Source organism: Mchenga conophoros, linkage group LG19, assembly GCF_057382185.1.
Source record: "Mchenga conophoros isolate Kocher_MC1m ecotype Shallow Benthic linkage group LG19, M_conophoros_male_GT1.1, whole genome shotgun sequence".
Classification (NCBI taxonomy): Eukaryota; Metazoa; Chordata; class Actinopteri; order Cichliformes; family Cichlidae; genus Mchenga; species Mchenga conophoros.
The window spans coordinates 1,868,823-1,896,800 of record NC_140544.1 but is presented as its reverse complement, the minus strand read 5'-3'; the positions used below and the strand labels follow the sequence as shown (position 1 = coordinate 1,896,800).

General features: G+C 41.2%; 1 protein-coding gene across 3 annotated transcripts; it reads right to left on the bottom strand.

Annotated features, from left to right (window-relative positions):
* Positions 1-8: 8 nt before the first annotated feature.
* Positions 9-27,761, bottom strand: LOC146551442 (mitogen-activated protein kinase kinase kinase 7-like). Of its 3 annotated transcripts, XM_085256478.1 has the most exons (14): positions 27,531-27,761; positions 26,960-27,070; positions 24,418-24,483; positions 22,598-22,643; positions 21,350-21,488; positions 20,711-20,835; positions 18,751-18,879; positions 14,800-14,930; positions 10,534-10,618; positions 10,257-10,387; positions 10,006-10,144; positions 7,818-7,864; positions 3,866-3,981; positions 9-1,894 (listed from the first exon to the last, which is right to left on the bottom strand). In XM_085256478.1, the coding sequence occupies exons 1-14, from the start codon at positions 27,594-27,596 to the stop codon at positions 1,735-1,737; spliced, it is 1,491 nt and encodes a 496-aa protein (XP_085112604.1). In that variant the 5' UTR covers positions 27,597-27,761; the 3' UTR covers positions 9-1,734. The 3 variants fall into 3 exon arrangements, with proteins under 3 accessions (XP_085112604.1, XP_085112605.1, XP_085112606.1); XM_085256479.1 differs by lacking the exon at positions 27,531-27,761 and having other exon boundaries at positions 24,418-25,852; positions 26,960-27,056; XM_085256480.1 differs by lacking the exons at positions 26,960-27,070; positions 27,531-27,761 and adding an exon at positions 25,236-25,254.
* Between the last annotated feature and the right edge of the window lie 217 nt (positions 27,762-27,978).

Genomic DNA, 27,978 nt, shown 5'->3' with positions numbered 1-27,978 from the left:
ACACTTGCTGGCTGTTTACTCATTTATTGCAGACTTAGAGGTCTGCTACAAGATCAGATGAAAGCATCATGCTGACAAACATTAGTACAAAAGAGAACAGAAATAATCTTACAGGAGGAACTAAGTTTTACTCATTGTTGCAACTCTAAAAGACTGCTCCAATCCAACTGTACACTTTTATTTTTATGTCTGACTACACTGCCTTATTTGTAATGGAGTATTATCTTATTGTATTATTAAGAATTTTACATTCCTCTCTGCCAGCTGATGGAAGAGTTTGCTGCTGAACCATAAGCTGAGTAACCACAATCAATAATGTCTTGATGCATGCTCAATCATCCAGGTAAGTAAATGTCCAAAAGTTGATTCTGTTCATCTGGACGTTTTCAGTGGGAGAAACGTTTCGTCACTCATCCAAGTGACTTCTTCAGTCTCAGCTGACTGCAGGTTTCCAATCTTATAAACAGTACATTTGCATAATGACTGAAACCAGCCCACTGAAGGAACAAAGGGAGGTCAGTTCTTTCATCATAATTATGCAAATAATTCATCAGTGGTCTTTGATCAGTGGGCCTTGATCAATGAGAATTCTCATGACCATTATCATGCAAATGATAAAATCAAATAAAATTGGACCTTTGAAATCTACCGTCAACAGTTACTGCAACTATGACAAAGTTCCTGTTGTCCGAAAGTATCTTATAAGAAATACCGGGATCCTTCAAAGCAGCTTGCCTCAAAGAATGTTACACATCACATCATAAATCCATACACTGCATGCACAATTACTAGGCAAGTGGGTATTTTGGCCATATCATAATTTTATGCATATTTTCCAACTTCAAGCTGTATAAACTTAATGTTGCATATCAGGTGATGTGTATTTGCGTGATGAGTGAGGGTGTGGCCTAAGGAGACCGACACTCTATATAAAGGTGTGCATAATTTTCAGGCAGCTTCTCTTCCTCAGGCAAAATGGGCCAAAAAAAGAGATCTAAAGGACTCTGAAAAGCCCCATTGAGAACCTGTGGGCCCTGTACACCTCGCTGAACAGTGTCTTGGAGGCTGTGGCTGCTGCTGCACAAAACATTGATCATCAACAGATCAAGACACTGACAGACTCCATGAATGGAAGGCTTGTGAGTTATTGAAAAGAAGGGTGGCTATATTAGTCCCTGATTATCATTATTATTATTTTGGACATGTCAGAAATGTTTATATGTAAATTTTGAGTCGTTTTATTATTCTCACTTTAACAGATGGAAATAAACAGGTGAGATGGAAAAATGTTCGTTTTGTTCATTTAGTTGCATAATAATTCTGCACAATAATAGTTGCCTAATAATTGTGCTCATATATATATTCTCTTATGAAAGACAAAACCTCACTTTTACTGTCTTAAACATTCAGATTTAGAGCACTGTAGCTGTTCAATAATAAAATTAATCCTCAGAAATACACCTTGCCTAATAATTGTACACACAGTGTGGTTCATTAACAAAGAATATCAACTTATAATTCAGCTTTACTTTAAAGGCTTTAATTCTAAATTAACAACTTTCCCTTTAATATTATCTTGATGTACCTTATGTAGTTAGCAGAGTCTCATTTTCTAAGATAACGGGCTTTTCTGCCAGTGATTGTTCTCTTCTTTTAAAAGGGGAGCGATCACAGTAAAAACAACAGTGGTGTGGACTGCTTGCTGCAACCCATCATTTTGTTCCAGCTGTGCTATTAGTTCTGGCTCTTCATCAGGCTCAGTTTACTCCTCAGGCCCTGGCAGTAGGCTGATAGGCTGCTGTTGTCCTCCAGCAGATTGCTGCGCTCTTGGATGAGTCGAAACGAGGCCTGCTGTTCCATTTCATCCTGCTCCAGTTCAGTCATTAGCTCCTTCCTACATAGAGGGTGCAATGACATGCATAAAGTAAGATCCAAAAAGTATTTAGACAATGCAGTTTTTGTAATTTTGCTTCAGTGCACCACAGTGGAAATTCTCTCTGCTGCTGCCTGCTGGTGAGAAACAAATGAACTCAGAATCTCACTTTCTTGCTTGTCTTGTTTAGAGAAACACCAGCTCATTATTGTTCGATTCTTATTGTTGACTCACAGTGTGTTTTTAGAGGATGGATTTCTCAGAAAAATGCAATGAATTCAGTGTGTATTTACATTACAAAAATGAATAGAATTTGTTGCATCTACATATAATAGACAACTTGGCAAAGAACCATATTTAAATTTTATATTCAGGCCCTTTGTTACAAGCAGCTTATTGCAAAATCATATTTTTAGCATGCTCTGAAAAATGCCAAAGACAACACTATGACAGGTAAAAAGTAATAATTTTCTAATAACATGTCATAATTCAGGGTGTAGTGCAGTGTCACTCCAAGAAAATAAAAAGAAACTGGCCAAAAAAAACCCAACCCCTGGATGAATTATGAATAGTGTCTCAAAGTCACGTGCTTAAGAAAGAGGCCCTTCAGTTGATCCGTCTACTCTTTGCTGAAGCCTCGTCACAAATGGTCTCAGTGGAAGAGAAACCATTCTTAAAGAATGAAAATGAGGAGAGAAGGCTGAGGTATTCCAAATTATACAAAAACTGGACTGAAAATTAGTGGCAACAGGAGAGATGAATCCAAATTAGATTTTTTTTTTTTGTTCAAATCACTGTGAATACAGTGGAATTTAAGAGAGAGTTACAACAGGGCGTGTCTGTAGCCAACTGTAAAACAGAAAGGAAGTCACGGCTTTTCAGCTGGTGTTTTAAGATCATGTCAGAGAATGATGAACAGACAGATTTTAATCCACCATGCAATCATTCTGGAAACTAACGGATTGGCAGCAGTTTCAATTTTCAACATGACAATGACCCCAAACACACTGCCAGTTAGAGGTGGGAATCACCATACATCCCACGATACGATATTATCACAATACTTAACGCACGATACGATATTATTGCAATTTTTAAAAATATTTTGCGATATTCAGATTCTGTACATAAAGGTAAACTTTATCAATATTCATTTTATCTAATATCAAAGTCTCACACTCAGTCTTTCTCTCATTTCAGTTTTATTGTTGACAAACTGAACGGTTTGTATTACAGTCAAGTCCAACTTAACTGAATGCAACCATCTGGTACAACTATAGCTATTCTGAACTATGCAATTTATGAAAACTATGCAGCCCATTCAGCAACTGAAGAATTTGAAAGTAAATTAAAACAAAATATAATTTTCCAGTAAATAAAAAAGTTTTAAACTTAATTAAAATAAAACATGTCTTAAATTTAGTTTATTGCTGCCAAAAAACAAGTTAAACACATTTGGACAGTGAAGGAATGTCAGGATTCTTGCTCAGAAAAAGGATCAACATGCTCTGAAGTCAGAGCACAAAAACCTTTTTTGTAACAAAATATCGATTTCTGCTGTCCCTGTATCGATACATTATTAGCAAACAAAATATCACGATACTACACAGTATCGATTTTTTCCCCCACCCCTACTGCCAGTGCAGTAAAAGCATACATGGATAGAACAACACACAATCTAACACTGTCAACCATGGATTGGCCTCCCCAGAGACCAGACGGCAATATTATTCAAGCAGCATGGGCTCATATTAACATACTACGTATTTTATTGGTTGAGCCCACATGCTAGGATTCACATAAATCATTTTAACATTTTTGTCCATTGGCCTGAAGACCTAAACCCAATAGGAAGTCCACCATTTTTAACTGAAGATTAAATGTTTGCATTGATTTTTCCATTTCCAGGTGCATGATTAAAGCATGCACTCTTATCACACATCTTAAGATGTTCACAGTTCTGCTTAAGTTAATATTGTGCATGTGACTTACTTTTTCTGAACAAGGAGAGCAATCTCTGACTGGACTTTGAGGTACTCCTGAGCCATCCTGATATGCTGCTCAAACACAGCCATGGACTCTTTGGAGTTTGGACAAGGAGCCAGAGGCTGAAAACACAGGGACACGCTGTGGTTAATGCAACACTCTACACATGCAGACTTCAGTATAACAGCTGGATGAGAATACTACTATAATGCTCAAAAAAATTAAATTAAATTAAATTAAATTGAAAGAAAGAAACAGTTTTTAATCAGAATACAACATCAAGTCAGTTAAACTTCTAGAATATTGAACTTGTCAGTTTAGCAGCAGAGGGGGTTGTTACTCAGTATCAGCTGTTTTGGTGTTTATGGAGTTAATAACAGGTGCAGTAAAGGGGCAACAATGAGACAACCCTCAAATGGTTTGAATGAATGGTTTTACAGGTTTCCCTCCTCATATTCTCTCTTTTTTTCACTATTTTTATATTTGGCTGAGTTCAGTGTCACTACTAATTGCATGAGGCAATACCTGGACCCTACTAAGTTGCACAGGTAAGTACAACTCCCCAAGTATGTCTAGCAATACATGCAATTTGCAGAAGGTTTGCTGGGTCTCCCAGCAGTCTCAAGAGCATGGAGAAGATTCCAGGAGACAGGCAGTTACTCTAGGAGAGTTAAATAGGGCCATAGAAGGTCCATAACCCATCAGCAGGACTGGTGTCTGCTCCTTTGTCCAAGGAGGAACAGGATGAGCACTGCCAGTCTTACAAAATGACCTTTAGCAAGCCACTGGTGCGAATTTCTATGACCAAACAATCACAGACTTCATGAGGGTGGTCTGACGTCCTTTAGTGGGCTCTACGCTCACTGCCCAGCACTGCGGAGCGTAATAAGCATTTGCCACACAATACCAGAAATGGTAGGTCCTCCACTAGCATCCTGTGCATTTCACAGATAGAAGCAGGTTCAGCCTGACCACATCAGGCAGGCGCAGACTTATTATCAAACCCTGTGCCTATTGATGCAGGTCATTCAGTCTCTGTAGAGCTGTAGTGAGAGCTAGATTTCATATCGCCAGCAGTAACTCAGACTCATTTCCAGTGGATGTTGGCTTTCTCTCATTTCCATTCATAATCTTTATATATTTTTCCAGGTAAGTGGTTCTGTTGGCTTTACTGAGTGGTGGCCTGCAGCTTGCACCGGGGCGGTTTACAGCTGACTGTGAATCAGTGTGGATAAAAATTAGCACCTCTAAGTCCAATACCATGATTTTCCGGTAGAAAGAGCAGTGTGGCCAATTCAGACTGACAATCAATTGCTGTGGAGTAGAGTTTGTTAAGCAAATTTATCAGACCATCACCAAGTGAAGTTCATTCAATTAAATCTTATTTATAAAGAGATAATTCACAGTCACCTCAAGGTGTTTGAGATACAGTGTGATTTATACCACGGCTGCCCTTAATTAACAATATTGGTATGTGGTGGGGTGCAGTCTGTGGCTCAGCTGCAGGGGAGGGCTGGAGCAGTGGATTCAGGATGTGGTGTCAGGGGAGGCTGACACACACCTGATCTCCATCAGCAAAACACACCTCCCCTTTAAGGATGGTGCCGGGACCAGAGGGGTGGGTGTGTGTGTGTGTGTGTGTGTGTGTGTGTGTGTGAAGAGCAGCTGAAATGCTGCTTGTGCTATGATAAAGTGGGAAATAAAACCTTACAAATAAAAGATACCAGAAAGTGCAGATCATGTGTGTGGGTCCTCATTCTGGCACATGGTAATTACCATAATCTTTTTTTTTCTTTTTTACAGCTAGATGGATTGGTGCAGCATCTGAAGTAACGTATGGATGCATGCTCAATCATCCACGTAGCGTTTTTAGTGGGAGAAACGATTCATCACTTATCCAGGTGACTTCTTCAGTCTCAGCGGACTGCAGGTTTCCACAACCTTATAAACAGTACATTTGCATAATGACTGAAACCAGCCCACTGAAGGAACAATGGGCTGTTACGTCAGCTCCTTGATCATTAATTTGGAAATTGTCATGACCACCAATCAATAAGCATGAGTCCCATTCACAGAGAGTTGGGGAATGGCTGCAGTCACAGCATTGTAAGATGGTGACAGATGTACCGTTAGGCCCCCTCCTCAATTCAGAGATGGTCTTTCCCTTTTCATGTAAATGGACTCCTTGACTCCGCCCTCAAACCAGCGTTCCTCCCTGTCCAGGATGTTACATCCTCATCATTGAAAGAGTGTCCACTGGCCTGTAGGTGTAAATAGACTGCAGAGTCCTGGCCTGACGAGGTGGCTCTTCTGTGTTGTGCCATCCTCTTAGCCAGAGGTTGTTTGGTTTCCCCGATGTATAAATCCTGGCAATCCTCCTGGCACTTAACAACTATGTTACTCTGCTTGTGTCGGGGGACCCGATCCTTGGTGTGGACCAGTGTTTGGTGCAGTGTGTTTTGGGGTTTAAAAGCCACAGAGACCCGGTGTTTAGAAAAAATGCGTCTCAACTGCTCCGATACTCCTGACACGTACGGGATCACTACAGGTTTTCGCTTAGTCGGAGGTTGTATTTTTCTCCTGGATCATCTGCAGCTTTCTTTAGGAGCCTTCCCAGCTTTGACAAAAGTCCAGCTGGGATAACCACATTTACTCAGGGCCTTCTTGATGTTCTTCTGCTTCTCTGGCCGCTGTGTCAGTGGGGATGGTGTTCGCTCTGTGTTGTAGCGTCCTGATGACACTCAGTTTGTGCTCCAGTGGATGATGAGAGTCAAACCTTAAATACTGATCCGTATGTGTAGGTTTACTGTACACATCAGTTTTAGATGTCGCCCATTACTGATGGAAATCTCACAGTCTAAGAAGGCTAACCTGCCACTTTTCGTATCCTCCCTGTGATCAGTGAATTGTGGAACGTCCTGAGATTTGATTTTCACCCAGGTATCATCCACATACCTGAACCAATGACTTGGTGTTCCAGGGTAGAATGAAGACACAGTTCAAACACACTTGGTGGATGCTGAGAGCGGTCCTGTTGCTGAGGTTGGGGTTATCCTGTAATCTCTTACGGACTACCTCCAACGCTTCCATGACTGGGATGCAAGTGAAGAGAGATGTAACGTCGTACGAGACCATGGTTTCATCTGCCTCCATAATGACATCTCTCACCTTCTCAACAAACTCCAAGGTGTTCTGGATGTGGTGTTCAGATACCAACAGATTGAGAATTGAAGCCAGAAACTTTGAGATGTTATAGGTGACTGAGTTGATCATGCAGACAATCGGTCTTAAAGGTGCACCCTGTTTATGTATCTTCAGTAAACCATACAGACTTGGTGTAGATTCCCCTAGATACAGCCAGTCCGGTCAGTGGCACTGTCCTGTCCTAACTGCTTCAGGCAATCTATCACCCTCTTCCTGGGTCTCATTTCAGGGGCTCATGGTTAAGAAGCAGCTGAGTGTGAAAGTGAAGTTTTAGTGGTTGATCTATGACCCCATCCTCACCTGTGGTCATAAGCACGGGTAGTGACTAAAAGAATGAGACTACAGATACAAATGGCAGAAATAAATGGTGTTCAGGTGGTTCAGGTCTTTGACAAGGATGCCTCCATGGTAAGTCGGAGTAGTGGCCAAAAATGCCTGCATGTCCAGAATTTCAAACATATTCACATTTTACTTATTTAGGCAAACATAAGAAATAGAAACATCACATTTTAGTATTACATACATTTTAAATTTCAAAATATATATTTTGCTGAATTTAGCAGATCTTCTACATTACTTATAATTTAGAGTTCTCATACTTACAAAACAATAACTAATACATGCATAAACACTAAATGTAAGTGTGTGGGTATATGTCTTCACCTAGAAAAGGCAGAGAAAACTGTAATCCAATACCATGGTGAACTACAGCTATGTTTTTGTGTTTTTAAGCACAATAAAAATACCATCTTACCTGCAGCTGATAATCCAGTTTCAGATAGCCATCTACTCCATTGGTAGCTAAAGACACACACACACACACACACACACACACACACACACACACACACACACACACACACACACACACACTTTTACTTTTCAAACACAAATCCAAACACTGGCAGTGAACCATCTAATGCTACTGTGGTCAGACTAATGCATTCACTGAGCCACATCTGTGACTGAACTAGAAAATAAGTGTTATGAGGTGCTAGGTTTTACCAAAGAAGACAAACAAGGAGTCTATCACTAGGTACTGACCAGGTATTACACAGATTAGGCATAACATTATGACCACCTGCCTATTATTGTGTTGGTTTGTCTGTGTAGGTTCTCTGTCATCCAGGTCATGGTAGTCAAAGGAAGTTGGGCTGTATGGAGTGGCAGGGAGAGGTAGTACCTCTGATAAGGGGACATGTCATGCTCCTTGGAGCAGTTTGTCCTTTGAGTAGTTCCTTCCCTGTTGGTACTCTCACCTGTGGCTCCTCGCAGCTATTTGAATTCAATAGCATGCAACAGTGGCCACACCCTGGCAAAAGCTTCAAATGTCTGGTCGAACCAGGTAAGGGTAGCCAATGAGTCTGAAACCACTGCTGGGTCTGAAACCCTTAGTGAACCACCCACACTCACACATACAGTAAAGTCCTGTGGAGATGGGTACATGATGAAGCAGCAAGTGTGGATACACTGGGAGCTGTAGCCACAACCCAACATGTAGGCGACCCAGGGTATTAGATGACTCTCACTGGCCCCAAACAGCAGTGGAGTTGAGCAGTCCCCTGGGTATCTGAGCAACAGCAGGTATCTGCATATCTTTGACAGCGGCTAGGTACTGTCCATTTGAAAGAGCCAAGAGCTTTAATTTCCACTTCCTCTATGTAAAGGTTGGCTACAACAGGTGACACTGGAGATCCAACATTTTTCACACCTCGGCTCACGTGATGAAGCACACGAGTGGATCACGAACCCTAAGGGACAGCCCCCAATAGGTTTAAATACCCTGCACTCTGCACCATTTGGATGAAATCACTGGACCCATTATCAGACCCAGTAGGTCCCTGGGTTCTTCCTGGTAGGTTTTTCTGAGTATTTGGTGAAGGCATTCGACCCCATCTCCAAGGGTTACTTTGGGAGTATGGGGTATCATGCCTATTGATGCAGTTCATTCAGCCTCTGTAGAGCTGTAGTGACAGCTTGATTCATATCGCCAGCAGCAAGTCAGACTCATTTCCAGTGGATGTTGGCTTTCTCCATTTCCATTCATAATCTTTATGGAAACAATTTATAGGTGCAACCAAGAGGTGGCTGCACCATTTGGTTTTAGAACTGAAGAAGCCTGTTGGAGAGATGAAACATCTTCACGAAACTTTAACAAGTCCAGTCGCTTTCTTTCCAAGCTCCTTAGACATTGTGTTGGTTTCGCTTTTGCTGCCAAAACAGCCCTGACCCATCGAGGCATGCACTCCATCAAGCCATTCAATTCTGAAAGTGTGCTGTTGTATCGGGCATCAAAATGTTAGCAACATTTAAGCACTGTAAGCAGCAAAGTGAGGCCTCCAAACTCACTTAAATCCGTATGCTTGCCCCAGTTATCCTGCTTCTAACACATCACCTTTTTAGAATAAAATGTTCACTTGCTCCCTAAAATATCCCCCCCTCCAACAGGTGCTATAATGAAGAGAAAATCATTGTTTTTCACTTCACCTGTTGGTGGTCAGAATGCTATGCATTAATCATGTCTCATACAATTTATAAACGCAGGTTGCTAACCAAACAGCTAGTGTTAGACAGTAACTTCACCCTCTCATCCAAATACATGTATAGTAATTTGAGCTTCTAAAAGTCTAACACAGCATGAGCTATTTTGATGTTTTAAAATGTAGAGTTAAAAACCAATGAGTTATAGAACATTGATGGCAAAACAGAAATAGAAAACAATCTAAAAACTGTCTGTATACAGAGAAACAAATTAGTTTACCACAGTCTTTAAATTTGGCAGACGTCTTGTAAACCTTGCTTCAGGTCAACAGCAGTTACTATCTTCTAATATGACTGCAATGTGTCCACGGCGGGGCGGGTACAGTATTTACTCAGACACATATATTTTAAAGGTTGAATTGATGATTATTTTGCAGGAAAATAATATTGTGTGAATCTACCTGTGGAGCTGAATGTCATCTTCAGTTCTGACTGGCTAGAGTTGATTGGAGAACTGCTCGAGTGGGTTGAGTTTTGGGAAGGCCCTGGTTGAGCGTCCACACCTGAGGTCCTGGGCAGACCAGTACGCGATGCAGGACTCTGGGATTTGAAAATCATAAAATAATAAAAAATAATAAAATAAAATCATAAAACAGGTTCAAAGCAAAACACTGTGAAGAAGTGTGATCACTGTGTGATTATGTTCTATTACCTTTGAGGGCTTGAACTGAAGTGGAAATTTGGACTCGGGACTTTTCAGGGTTTCCTCTCTACCAACTGAGTTTGTGTGTTCTATGTCGTCATCACTCCGGCTACAGTTGATAGTGCAGTCAGCATACGAGTCTGAGCAGAAATAAAGAAATCATTTGTGATAATATTAATGATTTAACATGGAATGATTTCAATTCCATTTATTATAAAAAAAGTTAGCAGAGACTGAAATAGCTGTTGAAGTGATCATGCATTAGTAGAAGCTGTAGCATGGTTACCCGTGCTTGTGGCTGACGAAGAGCCACTTCTGCTGGCTGACGACTGATGAGGAAGATCCAGTGGTTCATCGGAACCTGGAAAGTACTGGAAGATGCACACATAGCACCCTGCATTTTTAAAGAACTCTTTCTAGGCCAGTGTTTCTCAGCCTTTTGGAGTCACGGCACATACTTCACATCAGAAAAATCACACGCCACACCACCAAACAAAAATGTCACAAAAAGCATTCCGATAATTTTTCCCTGCGCACCAGGTATAAGCAGAATTAGCTCGGTTTGCCCCCAGTATACCCTTTTTGCTTTCTTCTGACCACTACTCATGCTAGGGCCTTCATCTGGGTAGGAGTTTTCTCCAGGACCAGGTCAGACTGACTACTTTTTCTTTCTTTTTTAAAATATTTTAAAATATTTTTTTATTGAGCGTCAAGAATGTAATACAAAGACATACATGTAACAAAGTCACAATGCTTCTTTTATATGCATACCCCACCCCAAGAACATCTTGGACACCAATCCAGAGGAAAAAAAAAATTTAAATGAGGTACATCAAAATTCACTATATTTAAAGATGTGCACGTAAAAGGCAATAGTTTGCACAAAATTAATCACCATCACAACAATAAGGGTATACGGTAGCTGCCAAGCGAGTATCAGATGGGTATGGTTTTAATTTTCTCTAAATGTTTTAGCAATGTATCCCAAACGGCAAAGAATCTCTCCTTCGACCCCTTGAGAGTACAGCTGTATAAATTGTGACAGGTCACTGAACCACAGAGCCACTTTGGGTGGCTTTTGTGACTTCCAATGCAATAATATCTTTCTGCGCGCAAGCAGTGTAGTGAAAGCGATTATGTTTTTGTAGCTTTTCCTTAATGTTCTATGTCCTCTATCTGTAGCACCAAATATACCCATGACTACATTGGGTTGAAGCTCAGCATTCAATGCTTCAGACAGTGTTTTGAAAATTGTTGAGCAGTAGGCTTTTAAAGTTGGACATGACCAAAACATATGTGTTAAATCTGCAGAAGGATTTCTACATCTCTCACAGCTTGCATCTATGTTTGGAAATATTTTGGCCAGTCTTGCCTTAGAGTAATGAATGTGGTGAAGAATCTTGAACTTTATGATGTTTAATTTGGCACAAGAAGTGCTGTTGTTTACTCTTAAAAGAGCGCTCTCCCAGGTCTCCTGCTCTAAGTCCACCCCCGGCTCATCCTCCCAGTCCGCTCTGATCTTTGCCATTGTTATATTCTTAAAGGAGGCTATACAATTACTGATCCTTGAGATAAGACCTTTAGGCTTAAATGTGAGTTTCAACAGATCATCAACACCAGTAAATGGTGTTATATTTGGAAAGTTGGGGTTATAATGCTGAAGGAAGTGCGAACTTGAAAGTATCTAAATAAGCTGGACCGAGGGAGGTCAAATTTTTGTGACAAATCCTGAAAACTTGCCAATACACCGTCTATGTACATGTCAAAAAAATTGTGGATGCCTCGTCTCTGCAAAAGAGCAAATTCAGAGTCTAATCTGGCAGGAGGGAAAAGATGATTATTATGAATAGGGCTCAAATGGAGAAGATTTTTAAACCCAAAGTTCTTTTAAAATTGAGCCCATATTTTGAGGGTGTTAAGAACTATAAGACTGTCGGTGTACAGCCGTGAGGAAACTGGAAGGCTGCAGGTGACCAAGGCTCTAAGGGAGGTGGAAATGTAAGACGCCGCTTCAATTTGGCACCAATCTTCATCTGGGGTGTGGAGCCAATAAATTATTTTTTGAACATTTGAGGCCCAGTATTAATGGCCGAAATTTGGAAAGGCTAAACCACCTAGGTCTTTAGGCCTCTGTAACTGATCCAGGCGTATTCTAGGTTTTTTCCCATCCCATATAAATGAGACCAAAGCTTTATCAATAGATTTAAAAAATGATTTTGGAAGGTAAAGTGGGATACACTGAAATAGATAAAGAAACTTGGGGAGTATATTCATTTTTATACAATTTACGTTCCCTGCCAACGATAGATGAAGTGGTTTCCATTTCTTTAAGTCCAATTTGACCTTTTCAAGTAGCGGGCAGAAATTTTCTTCATAGAGATTGTGCAAATCTCGTTATATTTATGCCTAGATATTTAAAGCCATTTTTGGCTGTTTTGAAAGGTATAGCACTGCTCTATATTTGAAGAGCCAGGTCATTAGCAGGATAGCATTCACTTTCACTGAAGTTCAGTTTGTACCCAGAGATGGAGCCAAAGCTGCTTAGGGTGTGGAGGATATGGGGGACACATGAAACGGGATCAGATACATACATTAACAGATCATCTGCATAGAGGGATACTCTATGCTCTTTATCCATCCTACAAATACCTGCAATTGATGGCAAAGTTTTGAGTGTAATAGAGAGGGGCTCTATGGCCAGGGCAAATAACAATGGGCTGATCGGACAGCCCTGACGGGTGCCTTGCCATTTTGCATCGCCTTTAGTACAGTAGTCACTTTTGCATGATTGAGTGGAAGTTCAGCTTCAGTCCTATGGGCCGCTGTTACAAGAGGAGCCTGAAGATTGTCAAAAAAATGCTCCATAGCAGAGCAGTCACTTGTAATCTCAGATGTATAAAGATTTGAATAAAACGCCGTGAAGGTTTCTTTAATTTCTTCGGGGTCAATTGTTAACTCACCATCATCTTTTCGTATTTGTGGGATTTGTTGTGCGGCTGAGTGGCATTTAAGTTGATGTGCTAATAAACGTCCGGCTTTATCGCCATGCTCATATACATAACCTCATGACTTTAACAGAAGACGTTCGGTTTTTTCAGTTGATAGCAAATTATACTGTATTTGGAGGTCTAGCTTCCTTTTGTAGAGCTCAGGAGAGGGAGAGAGAGTACTGAGCACCTACCATAGAAATGGTTCTTGCCTATTTCAATTCATTTTGTGTTTTCTAAACGAATATGAGATGATTTCTTCCCTGATTACAGCCTTTAGTGTCTCCCACAAGAGAGAAGGTGAAACATTATCTCTTTGGTTAAAAATTAGAAAGTCATCTATTTTTTTTTTATATCATTTCACACAAACCCTTCTCTGCCAGGAGAGTCCTGTCTAACTTCCAAGGCGGGCGTTCTGATTGGTAGAGAGAAAAGTACAGGGCATGATCTGACTCTACAATGGTTAAATATTCAGTACTCATATAGTCTATTCTACTATATGAATGATGTACATTAGAAAAAAAGAAAATGACTTTGTGGAAATAAAAACCGCCAGGGGTCAACAAAACCTATTTGGGCCATAAAAACAGATAATATCTTGGCTTTTTTGGAGAGATTTGTAGGTTTAGAGCTGGAACGGTCAAGTGTTACATTCATCACACAGTTCAAGTCTCCACCAAAAATCAGCTGTTTTGAGTTCATATCTGGAATTAATGATATTATTTTGCCAATAAACTTATCATCATCCCAGTTCGGGGCATAAATATTTATCAGAACCGGACTGACTACTTTTTCTTTCAAATATTTATCTATTGTTATTAGGCGCTGGTTGTCTCACAGCATGACTATTATGTAATTTCTTCTTCGTCTTCTGTTTTACTGGCAGTTGGCAACCGATGTAATTTGAGCAGGTAGTTGTACTGCCCTCTAGTGGAAGAGAATGTAATTGTTCTGCCCGTTACTCATGCTGCTGGCTTAGAGTAGTAATCAGGTGGAACCAGATAATCTTCCACGGCACAACTATATGCTGTGGCACAGTGGTTGGGAAACACTGCTCTAGGTTCATCTGATTTATAAAACCTTCTCAAAAGATCATTTGTTTAATTGTTTCTAGATATAGTTCCAATTTGTCATGTCATTACTTTTAATTGTTTTACTATATTTCTTTTTACACACAAAAACAGTTACATTGGCACTTGAGTTTTTAATGTGGCTAAGTATCTTTGACAGTTTATTATCAGACTCCTCCAGGGAAGTCGGTCCCAAATGTCAGATTCATTTTGATGGTACAAAACAAAACAGAAAAAAGTGAAAATTTCAGCCTTTAATCTTTTTAGATCATTCTGTTTAAAACACACGCCTCAGATTTCAGTGTGCAGAAAAAATTCAAAACAATGAGGGCTGAGCAGGAGATTCATGGTGATTTGAGATGGAGTGAACCACATCATAAAAAAACCTAAATTTGACTGAATTTCTGAGAAAACAAATGCTATAATTCATTTCTTTACTGTACACACAAACTGAAATAAAATGATAATTCGTGGTTCCATGTAGTGGCACTATACCTTCATTAGATGATTCATAGTGTTTTTGACCTCATTCATTGATGGCCTCTGGCTGGGTTCTTTGTCCCAGCAGCGTGTCATCAGAGTCTCTATGGGTTCTGGAAGGTCTTTGATCAGAGGAGGTCGAGTACCTGTCGTAGTAACCAGTCAGCCAGAAGAGAACAATGGTTTCCATTATCACCATTATGAACAAAACTTCGTATTATGTCAAGAGAAAAGACCTCATTCGGTGTGTACACACAAATGTCTCGTAAATCGTCGACAAACATTTCACTCACATATTTAATTCAGCATTATTTTTGTGAATTTGTTCGTGCTCTACAAACAAATTTAGAAGTTTCTCAGACCAGACTGTGAACACGAATAGATGATGAAAATTATGATGGTGAAAAAATTACTTGAAGACTGCAGTTACAGAGAGATTTCTGGATGAATGAAAACAACAAAAAATGGTAAAGCAATATCAGAATGGTAGTTGCCTTTTTTTGCATACTCTTTTTAATAACCAGAATCAGAATACTTTATTCATCCCGAGGGAAATTAGGGTTACAGCAGGCAGCACGCTAATGGCGCATGCGCACTTACAAAGGAACCATCTGACCAACTTTACACAAACATCACATTGGGCAGACATGTCAGAAAGGTAGGCTGATAGGAAAAAACAACGAAAATACACTACATGAGGTAAGAGGAGGAGAAAAAAAAAAACTCCACTCAGACTGAGCTCCTAGTGGGAGAACAGTTTGATAACAGAAAAAAAACCCCACCTCAGCACAAAAGCACATGACTATCAATACACCTTAGAAACACAAGACAAGCAACAGGGGCGGGTAAAGGGTAAGAGAGAGCCGGTGTAGACAGCGCATCCAGTCCTGCAGTATATCTGCGCTGGTCCAGTTGACTGCTATCTTCCCCGGTAGGGCACAAGCATCGAAGGCGTTGGAAAGGGAGGGGGGATGAGTGAGTGCTTATCAGTGTAAGTGTGTGTGTGTGCGTGTCCATAGTTTAGCTGAGACAGTGTCCTTCGGCCTATCAGGCTAAGTAAACAGTCCTCCAGCCAATCCAGGTGTCCTTGCATGGGATGGGAAGAATAGCTGTAACACAGTCATTATCAGGGAGTGATTGTTCGGCTCCAGCCTTGGGCCTGCAGCTGGCGCCGTGATGGGGATCCGCAATGTTTATGTTGGTTTTGTTAATTTCCATGCGAGTAGCCCAGGAGAATTTTTCAGGCTGCTCTTTAACACACTGGCCTCTCGATCTCCCGTTGGAGAGTCGCGAGCCTCCCCATGATGGTATCAAACTTCTGTTCCATGGTGTTATCGTTCTTTTGATTCTGAGACCTCACAACTGCAGTGATCCGTTCCGCGATGTTTTCCAACTGTCGCTCAAGGGTCTCATTTTGAGCAGGCCTCTCTCTGATGTTTCCCCTCATACGCTCAATGGTGTTGTTTTGAGCCTTCACAGCAGCTGCAAGCGTCTCCAAGGTGTTGACCATATTACGTTCGTTGTGAGAGGTTGCGCCTCGTTCCATTTCGATTCCAGCGGGCAGCCTTGGGGGGGTTTGAACAGCCGGTTCCGCTCTCTTATTTCTCCGATAAACCAGGGCTAAGCCAGCTTAGCCTGTTATCATGGTTCCGAATAGATAGATATCTTCAGCGTCCTCGATCGACAGTCCCGCCAGGCACATGATCCTCCAGTTCTGCCACCCGTCCATCGTGTATCCGGCAGGGAAAGTCCCTCCAGGGCACTCAGGCTCTCCCGAGCCCAGATTTCTCGTTGAGAAAAGGGTGTCAATAGCATTCAGAGACCAGTTGATCAAATCCATAATTCTCTTTTAGGTTTTAGAGAACGACAGTGGGAGGCTATTCCAGGGAAAGTAATGCACACAAGACAAGACAAGGACATAGAGGCTAAGCAGGGAAGATAAGGGTGAGGAGGAGAGGAGAAAAGTGCGACCGCCTTCGCTGAGAGCTAAAGAAGAGTGCACCAAGTGCTCTGATTACCACTGGAATCACTGTTACCTTCACACTTCACATCTTTCTGAGCTCTTCTCTGAGCCATTTGGTACTTCTCCAGGTTCTTGTGTTCCTTCTTCCTGATGTGTCTATCACCATGGTTGCTCTTCCCTGCTTGTCAACCACTACTATGTCCAGTTGGGTAGCCATCACCAGTTTGTCCGTCTGTATCTGGAAGTCCCACAGGATCATACCACAGTCATTCTCGACATCACCTTGTTCCTCGAATTCAGCTGACTACTCAGAACTTGCCTTACTCTCTGCAGGTACTTGATGGTTGCAGCTTTCCTAGCGGCCTCTTAGTGGTTCCTATTTGTCTGTGGTACTTGTAGCTATTCTCACTACTTCCAGTAGTGCGATCCTCTCAGTTTTGACTACCTTTTCTTCGTTACCATCCGATGACATTTCTCCAGTCTGAATGACATTCCGATGCTGCTGCTTTAGATCCTTGGAGTGTGGATCAGTGAATCGATGTATCATTCACTCTTGGCATACAGCTTGATGCCATCCATGTGGAGGAGGTGGCTTACAATTGCTCCATTCTGTAGTCTGTATCAGTAGCCAGTCTTGTCAATGATCTCATTCAGGGGGTTCAGGCCTATGCAGAACAGCACTGAGGACAGCGGGACAGATCCCGCACCGATGGTGACTTGTGCTATAGGCTTGAAGTTGGCGTCTAAGTGTTGTACGCCAGATTCCCATTAAGTTCCTGATGAAGGCTCTAACGGTCCTGTTGATCTCGTATAGTTCTAGGCATTCCAGGATCCATGTGTGGGCCATCGAGCCATAGGCCTTCTTGTAATCAATCCAGGCAGTGCACAGGTTGGCCAGCCTAGTCTTGCAGTCTCAGGCGACTGCTCCATCTATCAGTAGCTGGTGTTTCACTCCCAATTCCTTTCCATGCGCTGCTCATGTATTGAGCCAGGTGCCTGTTCAACTTAGCTGCTATGATGCCTGACAGGAGCAATCATGTGGTACTGAGGCAGGTTATTGGCCGGTAGTTGGATGGGACCGGTGCCTTCTGGGGGCTCCTTGGGGATCAGGACTGTCTGGCCTTTGTTTAGCCATTTTAGGTGTCTCTCATTGACTAGCAGCTGGGTCATTTGTGCTGCCAGGCGCTTGTGGAGTGCAGTCAGCTTCTTCAGCCAGTAGGCATGAACCATGTTGGGGCCTGGTGCTGTCCAATCCTTCATACTGGAGACCCTTTCTTGGATGTCTGCCACTTTGATGGTTACTGGACCCTGTTCAGTGAGCTAGCTGTAGTCTGCTCTTAGATCCACTAGCCACTTAGCATTGACATTATGGGCTGCATCCTTCTCCCATATGCTCTTCCAGTATTGCTCCATCTCCAGCCTTGGTGTTGCTGTTGTCATGCTGTTTCCTGCCACTGAGAATACACCTTGGATTGTTCTGTGGAGAACAGCTGGTTTATTCTTCTGTTTCTATTTCTCTGGTATACCTCTTTAAGCGCCTGGCTTGAAGGCTATGAGTCTTTGCTTGGCAGTTTCCAAGGCCTCAGATATGGACAGCTTGCTGTACTTCTCAGGCACCTTCCACATCACACCTTTCTGTAACTTCGATAGTTGGCCAACTTCGCCCCATGCTACTTTGATCTCACACAAACACACACGCCTGAGAGAAGAGCTTGAGAAGCTCTGGAGGATGAAGGCAACAGTGGTCCCAGTGGTAATTGAAGCGCTCGGGGCAGTGACTCCCAAGCTGGCGAGTGACTACAGCAGGTCCCAGGAACAACATCTGAGATGTCTGTCCAGGGGAGTGCAGTCCTAGGAACAGCAAAGATGCTGCACAGGACCCTCAAGGTCCCAGGCCTCTTATGGAGGACTTGAGCTTGAAGGATAAAGACTACCCCCAAGGTGAGTAAGGACCTTTTTTTGTACTCTGTTAAGGTCCTCACTATCTAATAGAATCTACTCACCTCTGTGGACAGCCCACATTATGCAAAATGCAGAACCACCAATCTCGTCAAAGGGTTTCTTGCGTGTGATGACCTCCCACAGGATAATCCCCCAGCTGAACACATCACACTTTTCACTGTAGTTACTGCCTGAAGAATATAAACCAAAACCATATTTAAAATAATCTGAAAGTTATAGCCAGCAAAATACAGGTTAAAAGTGATGGTCATTAGGTAGTTCACAGTGACAAAGTCGTGCAGTTGTACTAAATAAGTTTATATATCCCTCGTGTCATAGTTAATTAACTGACACCAAGTGTAGTCCTCCTTCAACACTTGCCAACACTCTGATCTTTCCTGGGTTTCTCATATATTTTAAAACCACTACCCTTTGGCTTCCTGGCTTCATTTCTCCTGGTAAGATCTACAGACAATACATTGGACTTCTTTGCTTGATCAACTATGGGACCTTATATAGACAGGTGGGTGCCTTTCTAAATCACATCCAATCAACTGAATTTTCTACAAATGGACTCCAATCAAATTGAAGAAAAATCTGACAAATGATCAGTGGAAACAGGATACACCTGAGCTCAATTTTAAGAACCAAAGTCTATAAATGTTTATATACACGCTATATTTGTTTTTTTTTTATTTTTAATGAAGAATTTCACTGTAACCTTTTTCACATTGGGTTTTTGGGACATTCCATGTAGAATTTTGAGATGAAAAATTTATTTAATCCGTTTAGGAATAAGGCTTACAAAATTTGGGACAAGTGAAGTGCAGCAAATACTTCATCAAATAAATTTAAGTTATTAAATTAAATGATATTAAATTTTTGTGTGTTCATCTCATCTTTTTGTGGCTGGTTCCTTTAGGGGTCAACACAGTGCCTCTACCGTCATACCAATCTTCTACCTGTCCTCCTTCACTACATCTCTGAATTTTGTTGGTAGTCTGCTTCCTTTCCTCCATCCTGGCAGCTGCATAATCAAGATTTGAACATTCTTAATGTGGTATATAACAACATGAGACCAACATGAGATCCTGAGTCCAAGATTGAAGAGGTGGGCGGGTTTTGAGCAGATCAACACTGGTTTATCTTCCAGAATTTATTTCTACACAGCTTGTGGAGGTAAAGTATGAAGCTCCTCTTGGTAAGATTAAAGATGCTGATAAATCAGCAAAGAACAACATTACCATGACAGCTACAGTCTGGATCAGTGTTGCCACAGAGGTATATCACTTGTCACTTTATAGGGTTAGGTTTATTATTGCCTCACAAAAACGTCCCGTGAAGGACACAGTGGGCCAACCATTGCTTCTTGGATTGAGAAGACTGCGGATATTACTCTGAGCAAAATTGTGGTTGTTTTCCATGACAATGGCTCCAATGTAGTGGTGACTGCAAACATCTTGCAGGAAAAACATGGGTGGATGTCTTACTTGTAAAATTATTTCTATTTCTATCCTTAATCACTCTAACCTGCTGCACATCCTTTCCAGCTTGAGCTCTCTGCCTAGACAATCGATACAAGTTCTTTTCTCCCTCCTTTGTGTCCAGCATCTTAAACAACTCACTATAAGCCTTTTCCACCTCTCTCTTGGCCGTATACTTAGCCTGCGAGTACTCCTGTTTACTTTCATCTTTTGTGTGTTCATTTAAGGAACACATAAGGGTTAAAAATACTCTATTTTTTTGGATTATACAAGGTATATGTATAAATGGGTATATGTGTAAATAAATAATTGATTCTTGGCAAGACCATCATTTTTATTGAAGCGACCCTTCCCATGAGTGATATAGGTAGAGGTTTCCATCTAGCCAGATCATCAAATGGAAAAATCATAGTGTTATTAAGCAAGCTTGATTGTTAAATCCCATTTCTAAAACAACAATGTGAGTGACACAAATCTAAGTACTCATTGTGACAAACAAAGATTTGATTAATATCTAAAAATATTGTTCATGGCTGACCTTCAAATACTTCTGGTGCCATCCAGGCTGCACTTCCTTTATTGTTGGTCATGTAGGTCTGAATATCACAAGCTGTTCCAAAGTCGCATATCTTCAGCACAGTACCACGAGCCACAAGCAGTAGACTGGAACAGTACAGACAGGGGTTTAAGACTTTCAAAAAATCTAAAATTTATATTCTAGTATACTTCATCAAAACTGATCAAAATACCATCATCAATATGATATCGCCTAGAAGAAAAGTTAGATGATGATGCTCTGTGGAGCGTGAATGTGTGCATGACATTTCATGGCAGTCTAACAGTCTTACAGTCTTCTGTTCCTTCAATTGATATTGCAAATGTCAGCTTCAAAATGCCAAATTTCAGGAAATAAAGATTCATAATCATGGCAAAATAAACATGTGGACAAAATTTCATGGCAATCCATCCCATAGTTATTATGCTATGTCGGTCAGCAGCAACAGACCGATCAGCAAGTAACACCAAGAGTGACTAATACTTTAGATAAATTGTAACAGAAATACTTTTAAACCCGTGGGGGGGAAAAAACACATGTTCCAAAATGCCACCACAAAGGTTTTGAGTGCTCTTAAATCTCTGCACTGTTTATCATTATCTGTATCATTGAGAATCTTACTTTGGTGGTTTGAGGTCCCTATGAATTAAAGCCTTTGGCTTCATAGCATGAAGATAGGCAACTCCCTGGGCACACTGCAGACACCAGCTCATTGCATGGGATGCTGTATAGAAGGGCTGTGGGTCTGCACCATGCAGAACTTTGAGTGAGAAGCAGAGATGAAAAGAAATAATGATTATATCAATAAGCACAATAATGTGAGACTGTCATTTTTCTGCTATTTCAAATGCATTGGAATTAATTAGTAAAGAGCGTGAATGGTACGGTATGGTAGCCTCCAGACTTATTTGAAAATTAACTACTTACATTGTTGTAACATTGTGCTTTATGAAATAATTAAGCAGTTTTTTTAAATATACTAAAATATCCCACGGATATTCAGACACTGTTAGAACCAGCATAACTGAAATATCGTACATTTGTCAACAATCGTTAAGATGCTTCTGCAACTGCATTCGAAGATACCCGTGTCTATTTGAATTCAATGAAGACGATGAGGAAAGCCATACAGCTTTCTATAAAGTCTCAAACACCTCTCACTGATGTTCTTCTTTATTATATATGTTATTATGTTTATATGTTATGTAAGATAAAACCAAGCCATGACACTAAGAGAGCTGTGGGATTCTAAACTTTGGACTGTATCAAGGCACAGCTCTGGGAAAGGATACCAAAAATGTTTTTGCAGCACTGAAAGTGTCCCAGAGCACAGTAGCCTCTATTATCTTAAAATGGAATAAGTCTGAAATCCAGTCTAGTTCTTAGATCTTGCTACCCAGCCAAACTAGACAATAATTAGGAATGACCAGTCTTGGTCAAACAAGTAAGCCAATGGTTTCTATAAATGAGAGACAAAAGAAAGGTCAACCAAACTAAGAGAATCATTGATAAGAAAACCTTGTAAGTTTGGAATACTTATGTAACAGGGCAATTCAGACTTTTAACTTTAACATGTAAACATGCCAAATGGTAAATGGACTGTTTCTTATAGAGCACTTTTCTACACTATCTGAACACTCAGGGCGCTTTATGACATCCATTTTTGTCTTAGGAAGTACACTGTGAAGGTTAACAAAGAAGATATGGAAAACATGAAAGGGTCTGAAAACCTTTTGAACTAATAATAGGACGTTTTTATTAGCTATACTAGGAAAAGCTATGCAACGGAAAAAAACTATAACATGTTTCAGTAACTATCTCCTTAACTTCCCTTTAAAAAACTCTTTGCTCAGACACAGTAGGACTTACGGTTATATAAAGATCCACATTCTGCATACTCCATGACCAGACAGACCTGAGGGGGAATAAAAGAAAAAAAAAATCACATATCCTACAGATACAGTGGCTTGCAAGAGAACTTTGCCACATTTTGTCACATTACAGCCACAAACATGGATCAATTTTACACTTGAGAAGTGGAATGAAAATCATACATGATTCCAAACATTTTTTACAAATAAATAACTGCAAAGTGGGGTGTGGTAATTATTCAGCCCCCTTTGGTCTGAGTGCAGTCAGTTGCCCATAGACATTGCCTGATGAGTGCTAATGACTAAATAGAGTGCACCTGTGTGTAATCTAATGTCAGTACAAATACAGCTGCTCTGTGATGGCCTCAGAGAATATTGGGAGTAACAACACCATGAAGTCCAAAGAACACAGCAGACAGGTCAGGGATAAAGTTATTGAGAAATTTAAAGCAGGCTTAGGCTACAAAAAGATTTCCCAAGCCTTGAACATCCCACGGAGCACTGTTCAAGCCATCATTCAGAAATGGAAGGAGTATGGCACAACTGTAAACCTACCAAGACAAGGCCGTCCACCTAAACTCACAGGCCGAACAAGGAGAGCGCTGATCAGAAATGCAGCCAAGAGGCCCATGGTGACTCTGGACGAGCTGCAGAGGTCTACAGCTCAGGTGGGGGAATCTGTCCATAGGACAACTATTAGTCGTGCACTGCACAAAGTTGTCCTTTATGGAAGAGTGGCAAGAAGAAAGCCATTGTTAACAGAAAACCATAAGAAGTCCAGTTTGCAGTTTGCCACAAGCCATGTGGGGGACACAGCAAACATGTGGAAGAAGCTGCTCTGGTCAGATGAGACCAAAATGCAAAACGCTGTGTGTGGAGGAAAACTAACACTGCTCATCACTCTGAACACACCATCCCCACTGTCAGATATGGTGGTGGCAGCATCATGCTCTGGGGGGGCTTCTCTTCAGCAGGGACAGGGAAGCTGGTCAAAGTTGATGGGAAAATGGATGGAACCAAATACAGGGCAGTCTTGGAAGAAAACCTCTTGGAGTCTGCAAAAGACTTGAGACTGGGGCGGAGCTTCAGCTTCCAGCAGGACAACGACCCTAAACATAAAGCCAGGGCAACAATGGGATGGTTTAAAACAAAACATATCCATGTGTTAGAATGGCCCAGTCAAAGTCCAGATCTAAATCCAGTCGAGAATCTGTGGCAAGATCTGAAAACTGCTGTTCACAAACGCTGCCCATCTAATCTGACTGAGCTGGAGCTGTTTCAAAGAAGAATGAGCAAAGATTCAGTCTGTAGATGTGCACAGCTGGTAGAGACAGACCCTGAAAGACTGGCAGCTGGAACTGCAGCAAAAGGTGGTTCTACAAAGTATTGACTCAGGGGGCTGAATAATTACACACACACACACACACACACACACACACACACACACACACACACACACACACACACACACACACACACCTTTGCAGTTATTTATTTGTAAAAAATGTTTGGAATCATGTCAGATTTTCCTTCCACTTCTCACGTGTGCACCACTTTGTGTTGGTCTTTCACGTGGACGTCCAATAACATTGATTCATGTTTGTGGCTGTAATGTGACAAAATGTGGAAAAGTTCAAGGGGGCCGAATACTTTTGCAAGCCACTGTAAATACAACAAAATCATGAAGATCAAAACAACTCTAAACCTATCACTGCTTCTTCGCATCCAGACAAGATAAAAACATAATGGGACAACTTTTTTCTTTTTTTTTAATTCAAACTTTTATTGTTGCAAATGTTGAGTGTTAGATATACTCACTGGATTGTCACAGAAGCCATAGAGCTTAACAATGTTGGAATGATTCACTCGGGAGAGCTGGCGGAGCTGTGCATAGACAAAAGCAGCACAGGTGTAAAGGACATACACATTTTAAAAAAGCAGTCAGAGAGTGCAAACCTCCCCAAGGAAGCTCACTTTCTGAGCACTGTTTACTTTGAAGGGAATAGTATTCTATTTTATATATATTAATTTTGTTTTTGCAAAAAAAAAAACAAAACACACACAAAAAACAAAAACATTCAATAAGGGCAAAATTAGAGATGTTTACTTTAATTACGCTAACATTATGTGGGAGCAGCTAATCCATAATAGACACTGATTTATAAAAAAACTGGACATGAATAACTGAAGTTTATTACGGAAGAGGATTAGGGCCACTGGGGGGGGGGAGAAGAAAAGAAGTGGGCACGTCTTTTTTCTCTTCTTTTCCAGAATTCTGAGATTAAAGTCAGAATTCTGACTTTAGACATGCTAGACCAGGGGTGGGCAATTCCAGGCCTCGAGGGCCGGTGTCCTGCAGGTTTTAGATCTCACCTTGGGTCAACACACCTGAATCACATGATTAGTTCATTACCAGGCCTCTGGAGAACGTCAGGACATGTTGAGGAGCTAATTTAGCCATTTAAATCAGCTGTGTTGGTTCAAGGACACATAAAACCTGCAGGGACACTCGAGGCCTGGAGTTGCCCACCCCTGTGCTAGACCATCCTTAGACTTGGTCAGATTTGCTTCTGGAATATTTGTGAAAAAATGGCTTGTCTTCTATTATCTGAAAGGTTGGCAGCTGACATACTCACAGCAGAACCTCAGTTCACTGACAAAGGGTTGATTTTTTTGGATACTGGAAAAAAAAACAAACAACAACTCTGAAGGTTGGAGATGTTTTAACCAAAGACAAAACCCTTCCAAGCACTGACCAACACGTTCACAAAGTGGAGATGAAGACTGTAAAAGGAGGAACTGTCAGGCCAATTTTAGACATTGTAATCCTCCTTTCTGGGAAAATTTGAAGTAAAACTAAAAAGTTTCTGTTTCACACTTAAAAAAAAAAAGGAAGAAAAGAATTTCTTTACATTGTAGTTTACATAGTGGCATAATAGAATCACGCCAAACACAGAGTATACTGTCTTTCTTAGAAATTAACAGATTTCAGTGCACATGTTATTGACACCAGAGCAAATGGGCCTGTTGGTGAAGGACAGTCAGGACAGGCCTCCTGGCAGTCCTATAAGATAGGAGACTGGCTGTGTGCAGTCTGATCCGGATTATCTGGGTAGAGTGCTGTGCAAACCTGTAGAAGACTGCCCATGGTTCCCAAGTGCAGGTTGAGAAAATAGTCTTACTGTGGTGTCATCTTCTTGAAACGCCCACTTCGCGGCTTGTCTTTGACATCCCCCATTGTATGGCACTTGGCCTTAAATTTAAGAGATGGTAGTAGAGTTCACATCAAATAATGCTGCAATTTGGTTTTGCAGAACAAGAACAAGAGTTTGAATAGGGCCTGCTGCCCTATAGGGAAGGTCCTATTCAGATCAGTTAAATGTGGAATGTTTGGAGCAGACAAAACTGGCCGCTGTAGTGGGGTCTGTGTGCACAGATGCCACTACTCAGGTGCCCATCAGACACCTGATTAGCAAGAGTCAATAGCAGAAGATGCTATTTAGCACTGACAGAGAAGACTTGGCAAGTATTTCAATTTACTCAACTCTGCTGCTCAACAAACAAATGCATTTTCCTTAAAAATGTGGCACCATATAGGGTAAGGTAAGGTAAGGTAACTTTATTTATACCTAAAGGCAAGGTAAATTTGCTTTACAGAAAAATGACAGCATTTGACATCCCTTTAAAAACACACATACCTAGTAAAAAAAAAGGGGACACAAGGAGAAGATAAGAAGAAAAGATAGCTGTAGGCCTCAGGGAAGCTGTTGCATGGTGCCATGGGTTCATCTAGTGTGTATCAGTACTGACAGGTATTTATGTTTCTCGGTCCACTGGATTAAAATGGGAGACAGTACTTCATCTACTATATGTCGTGGCATTGGGTAATTGTGGACCTTCACTGATGATAGCACGTGGATGAGTGGAGAAAGAAAGCTTAATATGAATATATTAAGAGTTGACTGAACCAACTCTGATCGGCTGTTTTGTAACGGAAAACCCAGGAGTTTGCGTTTTCTATCATTCACACTCCAATGAATGCACTGGAGAGCAACTTGGGTTTAGCTGGCACGCAGGCGGGAGCAGGCAGGGCCAGAACCACCAGCCTTCTGATTGGTGGGTGACGTCCTCTACCTCCTGAGCCACAGCCTGGAGGCAGAGCAGGTAGGTAGCCTGTGCTGGCAGTACATTCACAGTGAGTGGAGCTTTCCAGCCAAATGCGGTGTTTTAGTGTCATCTGGTTAAATCTACTTGTCCACATTTTATTTGCTTTACTGCCTATGAAAAGTTATTTTTCCTATTACATTAAGATATGTGATACTGTACAACAGATGGGCACAAAAAAGGATATTCACAGTACCTCAACAAGGAAAGCATTCCGTTCGTTGTCACTCTCAATGGTCTTGATTGCTACATCCTTTCCTTTCCACACAGCTTTGAAGACAACCCCAAAAGTCCCTCTGCCAACAGCCTGAAGACAAAGAACATGGAAAATTAACAGCTGCAACTCGGGGGACAATACTCTGTTGTTATTTTCCCTTAATACCAGAAGAGGGACTACAGTAACATTTACTTTAAAAATACATTTTATTGCATATCAGTCGTCATCGTATCATATAAAATAGCTAAACTGGGAATCACTAGTTCACATATGAGTAACTGTGTCCTTTAAAAACCGGGGCCTCGTTATGATTACTAGCAGGTTTATTCAGTAGTAAACACTGTCATGTTTTATATCTTGTGACAGACTCTCACTGTACTTCGCAGTTAAGAACAGTACCCCTTCAAAGCGAACAAACAGATCAGACTTCTTTGGTCCGTTACAGTCTAACCGAGCCTTACTCAGACAGAAACGTAGCTGATCCAAACTCAGCCACTGATCTCTAGCACCGCTGAGCTAACATTAGTTTCAATATATATCTTTAAATTACCGCTTCTACTTGGATATCTGCGTACTGGATGTCCTCAAACATACACCCAGCTAGAGTCTCCACCATCGTGGCAGAGAGCCGACACTCCTCGAAGCAAGCCGACGACGCTGGACTTACAAACCGAGGTTTATCGTGTTTTTATCAGAAAAAAAACCTTGGGGGAGTCCTGCCGAGCTGCCTTACTCATCTGTTGCTCTGAATTCAGGAAGTAGACACCAACAGCTCGCGCAGTGGCTAGAGACGTCTGTGATATGCGCGCTCGTGAACGCTGCACAGCACACAGTGCCTAAATACAAGAAGTAAACAGCGCAACGGATAAGTTAAATCGTAATGAAACTGGTTTACAAACACAGTTTATTTCTACGTAAAACCTTGTGGTATAAATTATTTGTTTAAAAAAGGCCAAATCAATCAAGCTGTTAGTGATTCGCAGTCTTGAATGCTGCTT

Coding starts and splice junctions, on each gene's coding strand:
- LOC146551442 (XM_085256478.1), bottom strand. CDS start 27,596: ATGGTGGAGACTCTAGCTGGGTGTATGTTTGAGGACATCCAGTACGCA. Junction 27,071..27,530: donor CAGATATCCAAGTAGAAGCG/GTAATTTAAAGA, acceptor CTTTGTCTTCAG/GCTGTTGGCAGAGGGACTTT. Junction 3,982..7,817: donor AACTGGATTATCAGCTGCAG/GTAAGATGGTAT, acceptor CTGTGTTTTCAG/CCTCTGGCTCCTTGTCCAAA.